The sequence below is a fragment of the Geospiza fortis genome, unplaced genomic scaffold (assembly GCF_000277835.1).
Source record: "Geospiza fortis unplaced genomic scaffold, GeoFor_1.0 scaffold54, whole genome shotgun sequence".
Taxonomy (NCBI): Eukaryota; Metazoa; Chordata; class Aves; order Passeriformes; family Thraupidae; genus Geospiza; species Geospiza fortis.
The window spans coordinates 17,587,011-17,596,927 of NW_005054301.1; the positions used below are offsets into that span (position 1 = coordinate 17,587,011).

The 9,917-nt window shown below is 38.8% G+C and overlaps 1 protein-coding gene across 1 annotated transcript in view; it reads right to left on the minus strand.

Annotated features, from left to right (window-relative positions):
* MAP3K9 (mitogen-activated protein kinase kinase kinase 9) overlaps window positions 1-6,325 on the minus strand; it is a 53,726-nt gene extending 47,401 nt beyond the window's left edge. The window contains exon 1 of the mRNA XM_031065748.1: window positions 5,918-6,325. Coding sequence (XP_030921608.1) covers window positions 5,918-6,149 — 232 coding nt within the window. The 5' untranslated portion in view covers window positions 6,150-6,325. The remainder of the gene's footprint in view (window positions 1-5,917) is intronic.
* Window positions 6,326-9,917: the final 3,592 nt, after the last annotated feature.

Consider the following 9,917-nt stretch of genomic DNA (forward strand, 5'->3'; position numbering starts at 1 on the left):
TGCTGAAGTTGCCTTTTTACTACTTAGTGTGGGCAGGAGGACACCGAAGTGTTCTTGTGGACATCAAACATTTCATAAGAAGTCATATTTTTGACTTACACCTAACAGTGAAGACACCAATCTATATTCAACTAAAACTATTTACAGAAGATGTATGTCATTTTGGAATTCTCAAAAATCTACTAAGACATGAAAACAAGACAGCAACACAAAAGCATCTGTCAAACCTCTCTGAAAGGAAAACAGCTGCACTAATTTACAAAAGCTAATGAAGAAAAAACCCAGTAAAGTACCAAAGCACAACACAGAAACTGTCACCCTACTTCTGTGAATTCCTGGTATTTTAACATCTTAAAAATTAGCAACACTTTCAGGCATAATTTACATCTTCTGCACTAATAATACTTTCTTTTTTCATTCTTTTCAGTGAAAATGTGTAGTATTAATGGCATCAATTTCTTCATGATATTACCACAAGCAAAAAATTATGGCTATTTGGAATTGTTTTTCAACTACAATACAAGTGACCATCGTCTCCCACCTGCTGTCTTTCACACCACCCATCCCCCCATAAAACTTCACCTTTTTACCACTTTCCTCTCACAGGCCAAGGGACTACCCAACTAAGGCCAGACCAACTATTCACCCAGTCCAAAGCATTCAGACATCACTGAAATAGCTTCACAATGTTCTACATGAAGCATTACTCAGTCTTTTAATTGCATTGACAAAGAAAATCCATTCTGACAGAAGGTACAACATTGGAGAGTTAATCAACAAATTACACTGGAGTACCAGAAGCAGCAATAATAACTGTGTCGAGTTCCAAACTGCTCTGCCAACATACATTCAGCAGACCCTGTAAGAGTTCTCCTCTACACCTCTGCTAGACAGAGGAAGAGGCTTACAAGTACTGTTCCTTCTCTGAAAAGACCAACAGAAGAGTGTCAACTATGATCGGATTAAAATAAAAAACAAGGAATATTCTAAGTCCTAGGAACAACTATCCATAAACCAGGTGGAAAGTCAGCTCTACTGGCATCTTTATGAATAGATAAAGGCTTAACTACATTAAATAAGCAAAGCTATAGCAGAGTTTGTAATTCTTTCAGAAAGCTAGAACTTTGAATAATCTTGGGACATCATAAACTTACACTGGTGATCCAAAAAGTACAAGAGGTAAAGACTTCAAATAACTTGAAAGGAAAAACTACTGACTTGGTTGAATCAGAATTGTTGGGGTTTATTTTGACCTCTGTCCTTTCCTCTTTCTTTGACTTTGGCAATGTCACTTTGCTGCTAATTTCTATGCCACTTTGTGGAACACTACCACGGTGACTTTTAAAAAGCACTTTGCTAACTGGCATGAACACCCTCAGCAAAATCTTTCAATGTAGTGCAAATAACAAACATGTTTTGCTGAGACAGTAAAAAAAAAAAAATCAAATATGCTTTTGCTAGCTCTCCACAGTTTTAGTTAATTGGCTTTACTCCTACAGCAATGCTGGCATATCTAACACTGACAGACAAACAGGACCAACTTCGTTTTTTACAATATTTCACTAAAACCAACAGGATCCTAAGCATTATATGCCAGGTACTTTTCTCTGGCCAGAAATAAGACTTGAATCACAGATGAGAGATAAAAGAAAGGGAAACTCTTAAGAGCTATTCTAAGTGCAGTCATGTTGATGTCAGTGGGTATTTCTAGTTGGTTTTTTTTTTTCCTACAGCTCAGCATTTGGATTATTTAGGTGCTTTCACATTGGGAAAGGCCTACTAAGGATTCCATAGCATATGCTCAATGGCTCACCCATGTGCAGTTGAAGAAAGAAAGCAGGGAATACCACCACATGAAGAGAAGCAGCAGCAGCCACTGAGGATTCTGTCAGATTAGTAAGATTAATTTTCATATGGAATAACCTGAATCCCTTAAATCAAATGCCCAAAATAAAAAGAGAAATACTTATCTCCTCACACAGCAGAACCAAATAGTTTCATAAATTACCTTTTTTTCTCTCATGCAGTTATATGACTGACATATGAGTTGGTAATCCCATCGGAACACTTGTCTACCAGACTTAATGCCAACTGAACTCAGACTCAAGAAAATATTTTTCAGCATCTCTAAAACTAAATTACAGGTGTACAATTCATTCTGTAAAGACCTTTCTGTACTCACTTCCTGATTGCATCCTCAAAACAACAAAACAGGCAGCTCTCAGAGCCTCCAAGATTTACAATAAATCATCCTCAAACAAGCATGGTATTAAACATACAGAGCACTTTTCCTACACTCTAAATGTATTAGCATTAAATGTCAAGTTATGAAAATGTAAAGAAGAAAAAAACTTTAGAAAACTATAGAAGAGAAAAAAATTCCTTTTTTTAACCAAAAAATATGGATAAAAGAAAACTGATTTGGAGTGCTTTTTGACGAGGAGTATCTCAAGAAAGAGACATCTCCTGGAATCTTAAAATAATCATCTGAAGTTCAGTTCAGATGAACTAAAGTGAACTTATCTCCCAAAGTAATCAAAACCCTATGTTCTTTATTACACTACCAGAAATGCTGACAACTATTCTGAGTGTTGTTTTGGTACTTACTGAGTCCACCAAGGTGCAACAGTTTAAATCAAAAAAGATGCTGTCTCTAAATCCTTATATAATGGGGTAATTTCTCAGACTTGCATTAGGGTGCCCATTTGATATGCTCAAAATGTAACATGACCTGCTTAAAAGATTCATTATGAAGTACTGTCCTTATGCATTCTCTGTCTGCCTAAATATAAGCAGACAACAAGGCATTCTCTGATTTTTTTCTATTCTAGTAGAAAGAAGGATTTTAAATAAGGCAACTCTGCTCTTTCCCGCTGCCTGATCTTGTTCTCTACCTCCCAAATTAACTCATCCTGCAGCTTCAGAGGCACTGTCTACATCCCAGCTGGTGCCTAAAGGCAAGATGAGATGTACAAGAATCACAATCTATTACTTAACGTAGGCAATACCAATCAATAGACCAATACAGCTGATGCTCCCATGATAGCTCTACAGCACTTGGAGATGTTTAGTACACATAAGAAATGCATCTGCAAGAATCCTTTCCAAGCTCTTGCCAGCAGAACCTCTTTCCTCACCACAGACACATCACTGCCTGTCATCTAGTGGATGGTAACTTGTGCAAAGGAAATGCTACAAGCTTGTAACTCTACAAGCACAAAGCTAACAAGATAACCCGCTCTCCATTATCCATGGTAATTAAGAAAACCAAGTTCATCAGAAAAACAGACAAAATGCAAGCTATATATTAATCAGGATGCAATAATATACTCAGTCCTGTAATCTTTACAAAACTAGTAAAAAAGCTTTCCACAGGAAACAGAGCAGAGAAATTTCTAAGATGCTTATTATATATAAGAGAAAAGAGATTTCAGCAACGCAGTGACAGAGTAATCAAGAAACACATGACTTAGGCAGCTCAGAGTTGTTAATCCTACAATCCCTTACCCTCACCGAAAAGCTCCACCATTGTCATAATCGAATATTTATGATGCTTGCTCTGTAGGTACACTCAGAAAATAACATGTAATTCAAATGTTTAAAATAGCATATATTTTAAATTTCTCTTCAACCACACCGTACAGAATGAAGAACTTCATTTTGTTTAATAAACAGCTGTTGCAATGTGTCAAGCCCATACCCAAGGCTACTAATTTATTTAATTTCAAAAGAGAAAAACAAACCAGTAATTTTTCCTTAAAATATCTTAAGCCCTTTCCTCCAGTACCAGCTCCTACATTAATTTAGTTTCCCAAATGTAATATTGCTTGCTCCAGTCTTATCTGGGATAGAATTTTCCAATACTCATAATTTCTCTACTAGATCTGATGCTATCTTGGTCACAACCACCATGTAAATTCTCTATCTCTCCCCTTCAAACACAGACCATTCCTGAATCCTTTCAGAGGCATTCTGACTCATTCTTCCTCTTTCTTTACTATTGCTTCCTCCCAAAGGATGGAAATTATAGTAATACATGTAGCAACTTCTCACTGACCATTTACAGTGCAGCATAATTACACAATTACACTCTGCTGATTCTTTGTGACAAGAGACATTTACTCTTGCTGTTGACAATCCATGTGTTTTTAGCATCGGTATCTGTCTGGATGGCAACACTGTGCACTGGGTGTCCCTCTGGCTGGACTGGTTCTCTTGCTGAAGCTTTTCCCTTTTACAACTAGAAGTCTCTGGTCTGAATAAAACAGTGAAGTCCTAGAAGCTAAGAGATTTTTATCTTAGAAATAACTTTTCTTAATAACTTAATAATTATAAACCTCAAAAATGTTCAACTAGCACTTAGCAAGGAAATATTAATGGCCTGTTAGCAAAATAAGCAAGTAAATAGTTTCTTAGGTAAGGAGGAAAGGCACAACACTGAAAGGCAATTATTTCTCATTCACAGATGCAGCCAGTCATTCATTAAGTCATGCAGCAAATCATTCCTTAATTTTACAACATTTATTAACATGCCCATATATTTGCCATCTGCAAGGGAAGGGTTTAGATATCAGGAAATCTTTACTGACATTAAGATTGCCTTACTCTAACAAAATGGGGAACTTGTTACTAGAAGAACAATACTGTAGAAACTAACTTGAATGCTCTTATAGTTCCTTTTTTTCCACTAACAAAAACCAATAATACTTTTTTTACTCTTCCACAACGAACTAAGTAAATTCATGGCCACAGCATCTGAGGCCACAAAAACATAGGAAGATACTGGAAATTCACAGCATTGCAATAGTTAATGCTACTCAATCTACTTAAAATATTAAAATTCCCATCTATCAGACTTCTTTGCTAATGTCCCTGCCCTCAAAGCAAAAGGGAACATATGCCTGCATCCCAGACACCCAGTTCATAGAGCTTCTTATCAACTCAAGCCGTAAATGACAATGAGTTCATACTAACACACCAATCTAAACCACCACATCCAGCAGGCAGGTCTGTGTTTGCTCTTGCCATCTAGACACAGACAAGCAGATAGAAAGGCTAAACAGCTGCATACTGCATCAGGAAAGGAAATTATGATCTTTAAACCACTGCAGCACTTTGCTCCCACACTCATAAATAATAGTCTATGTGTGTGTTTGGCTTTCAGAAGTTACAGTTTGTGAAAAGAGACACACTACAAGAACAGCAGCCAAGCAACACACAGTAAAGCTGTATTACAGAGCAGCTGAAATCACCATGATTTGCACAATCCTAACTAACAAAGTTCCCCTCGCTCTCTAATGGGTGAGCTGTATCACGTAAAGCATCAGAAATATCAGCTGAAGTCCTGGGTGTATAAGGACATATTATTCACATAAATTAATGTTTCTACACCTGCTCTACGATGGATAAAGAGAAGATCCAATTCTGTTGGGATTGGTTAAATCTCCCATAAGGAAAACAGCTTTGCATCTCATCTATACAGCAAAATCTAGCAAGTATAATGAAAGCCTAGGAGCATTTACCCTTACAAAGAAGCACTTATTCTTCCAAAAAGAGAAAGAATAATACACATTCTAAGTTCAAGCTCATTCTAAGGCTTTCTAACATACAGAAGTCTGCTGAAATGCCAATAAAACCTAGACACTATATGAATATAAACTACTAGCAAAGCATGGAAGCATGGTTCATTCACAGTTACTTTTCCATCTGATCATTTAGGTTGCTTCTACAGAGTGAAAGCATTTACATGTTTCCCGTGATCTGTAGCACCATACTGTATAAAAATAAACCCTTCTGGGATTGACTTAGAGGATACAGTGGTTCACTAAATTAACACTACTCCCCCCTCTTTTCTTTGGATGATTTTTTCCCCAAAACCATATACCAGCACCCTGACTGTTCACTGTGTAGCACTTACTGTTGCTGGACTTGAGGTCACGGTGAATTATGGGAACAATTGCTTCCTCGTGCAGGTAGTTCATTCCCCTGGCAATCTGCACTGCCCAGTTCACCAGTATGTCAGGAGGTATCCTTTTACCAGACAGGACCCTATTGAGCGATCCTCCACGGGCAAACTCCATGATCAGGCAAAGATTAGGTTCCTTCAAACACACGCCCCTGAGGGCAATGATGTTGGGATGTTTTAACATTGCAAAGAGCTTGGCCTCTTGGCGGACATTCTCAATGGTCTGGCTGATGTCCTCATCAGGGTCATAGCGAGCTGCCTTGACAGCAACCTCATCTCCTATCCATACAGCTCGATAGACTTTTCCGAAGCCCCCTATGCCAATGATTTCTTCCAGAACAAGCTCTGAGAAGTCGATCTCTAGGACTAGGGAAAGAGACAAAAAAAGATGTAAGCGTTTAGCAACTATGCAGTCTGTACATCAGCTGAAGGTCCATGCTGGCCGACCTCACCCCTGCCCTTGGAGGAAGGGCCAGTTTTCACTCCAAAACAATACAAAGGAAATCAGTGGGCCTTTCTGACAACCTTTTAGTGCTGAATAGTATGGTAAAACAGACCTTGCAGTGTCATAGAACTGGCATGAAGTACTCACTGTAAATGGTAAAACAACAGAATAACCTTCTCTTACCACAGTTAAACCCTTTTACTACTGATGCCCCTGCCCCTACCCCCCTTAAGGATAAACTCTCAATAACACTACCAAATTCTGAAAATGAAAAACACACTCACCAACTAATCTTTGCTGTGTTCACAATACAGTGCTTAATGCAAAATAGCTAAAACTCAACACAAAAGGCATCTGCTTCTCCATTTGTCCCTTATTTGAATGTCTCTTGTTGAACTGCCACAACAATCTTTTAGTCCTTCCCAAATCACACTTATTCTTCCACATCTCTCCAGGCTTTGCAGATTTGTTCCCCACAAGTGATCTGTTAATCAGTTCTGACATTACCAACAACAGTGTGACAAACAGATGGATCAAACCATATACTGAGTATACAGAGCAAGCAATAAGAAAAACATTTCTTGATTAATGCATACTGCATTTTTGTTACAAAAACTTCCTATTCCCATACACTGACAGCTAGACTTAACAGGTTGACACAAAAAAAATCTACGGATGCAGCTGTCTCAATTCAGCACACAAATTGCACCTGGAGCAAAAAGCAATGAGAAAATGTATCCTGTACAACTGTACACTAAACAGTTTATATGGGTGGCCAAAAGAACCCATCTAACACTGACTAATGCAGAACAAAATTCCACATACTGACCAATGAAAACATGTTGACACAGCTTAATTTACAGTAGTGGAAGGCTACCACTGATGCTACTCTGTATGATATTTGCATAGTTACCAATTACAGTTAATGACATTTTAAAAAGTTTTAAAGGAACAGTACATAATACAAGATTTGAACAAAAAGTCACCAAGTCTTTTAATACTTTCCTGCATTTGAAATGCCAAATCTGACATGGTTCCTCTGCTTTGCCTAGCAGAAAGGAAATTAAGTATGTAAGGGAGCAGGTTAGATCCCACTAAAATAAACTAGTCTCCTTATTCCAATCAAACGCCTTTCCAATGTATAAGCCTACAGTACAAGACTTTGACACAAAAACTGTATGGAGTTAATACAAACTCTTCTGTCCACAGCTGCAGGCTTTTATTTTGTCTGAGCTCTACCTTTCCTGAACATGATTTTCAGAAGTTGGCTTACTTTTTTAAGTTAGTCAAACCTACAAGTCACTTTAATAAGGATGCCTTTGCTGCCTCTCCTAGTGTTCCATGAACAAAAGAATAATGGGAAACAAGACAGAAAACTGACCAAGAAAGTCTGCCAGAAGGAGAAAAGGTCTCTTCCAGTCCAGAACATGAAGAGAATTTATTTTTCTGCTACTGTGAATACATATTTTGGGTAACACTGAGCTTCAAGGATTTGTCCAACAAAGAAGATTTCAGTCCTACAGTAGCAACCTTGGTGTTCAAATGCTTGAAACAGAGATTACTAGAAAACATGAAAGGAGTAAATTCTGAGCAGAAACACTGACATTTTAGAACAAGACTGTAATGACGACAGACTCCAGCTGTGAGACTACCCTGCCACTGAGAATACACAAAGAGTCACTCCTGGATTTCTCACTAGTAAGAGACCTAAAGAAATCAGATGTTGAGTCCTATCTCTTCAGTCAATAGAATTTCAGCACTGCTAGAATCCTTACCTGCTCCTAGGAACAAGGACAGTTAAAAGACTGGAAATCAACAAACACGCATCCCACACCACCAGGGTGCCAGCTCCGGACAGACAGCGTTCAGGTGCTGTTCACAGCGGGAGTTCTGCTCGGGCATTTCACGGATTAAGAGGACGTCAACGAGGCGCCGAGCGAGCGGCCCGCCGGCCTGCAGGTGCTGCAGGGACAGCTCCGGCTCCACACCCCCCTCCCTCCATCCGCCCCGATGCTGGGGAGAAGCGCGACAGGAAGGTGGCAGGCAGGAGAACAAGATGGGCAAAGGAAAACGAAGGGCTGGAAAGTAGAACACTTCGTGCACTGCCATCCATTTTCCATCAGAAAAAGCACATCCCTGCTGGAGGCACAAATTAATAGGGGTGGGATGTAAAACCGAGAGACTTCAGCTTCCACATGAAACCCAATGCATGACATTAAATGTTCTTTTATCTGGAAGTACGACCTTAGTTTAGTTTGAAAATGTATACTTCTATAAGGCAAACTGGCCAGCTTACCCTTGTGGGTAGTTTATTCATAAAAAAACCCTGATTTTCTAAAAATGTTTTATTTAGTGTTTTTAAGAGGTATTTTCTGCTTAATTAGTTTATTCATTTTCATAGTTTGAGTTATACAGGTACATTAGGGCACAAAATACTTGTTTTTTTGTCACATTTCTAAACACACTAACTCCAGTGTCATTTGGCAGCTGTGTTGTACAGAACTGTACAGAACTCAAGAACTGAAGTGCTCTCATTCCTCTATGGGCTGGTAAGGAATTACAGAGCCTGTACACCATGAATCAGTGGCCATGCTGACAACTGCAAAGTAGATGCTGTTTAATCAGCCCTTATTAGACCATATGATTAAACTGTTAAATTCAGTCTTAAGTGTTTAAGAACCCATAGCACAGATGAGAGTCCCTCAAGCTGGCCCACTCCTGACAGCCACTACAGGCTGCTTTTTATCATTCATGGTATCCTCACCAAGGCAAAATTCAAGCACACTACAAGGATGGCTAAAATTACCAGCTAAACTAGGACAGCTCTCAGTAGAAGCAGAATCTCTAGGACTTGTACTTCCAGATTTTCATTAAATATACAGATAAACTTTAGGAAAGCAAGTAAAAATAGGTTCTGTGCTGAGGTTCATGTCCAGAACAACATTTTGCATCACTCCTGCAAAACTGGACTTACTGGACTATGAAGTATTAAGCAGTAGATGGTGATTCCTATTCCTGACAGCTATCAAACGAACATCATCAGCTCTAAAAATGGATTGCATTCCTTGCAAAGGACTTTTAATACTCAACTTGAAAATCCAATTCAATGGCAACCAACTTTAGCCCCTGTCCAAACTGCATTGTTTTTTAAAAGAAGCCCCATACTCCTTAAGCATTATAAAAACCTCTGGAGGGTAATAAATTCTACTTTGTCATGAACGTATGGCTGGTGACTTGACAGAAGAGAAGTAGTGTAGTTCTGCAGGGGCATGGGAAGAGTAAGGCAAAGACGAAGGGGGAAGGTTCAACTCCACAACTGTTGGTGAACTATCAAACCACAGAAGAGGCAGCAAGAGAGGAGAACCCAGTTACAAAGCCTGAACTTGAACACTCAACACAGGATGGGAGCTGAAGGTTCAAAAGGTTCTATAGAAATGGTCCTCTTAAGTATCTCAAAAGCAAAACCTAATAAACATTCATTCACAGCTTTTTCTGTGTGTGGTGAAA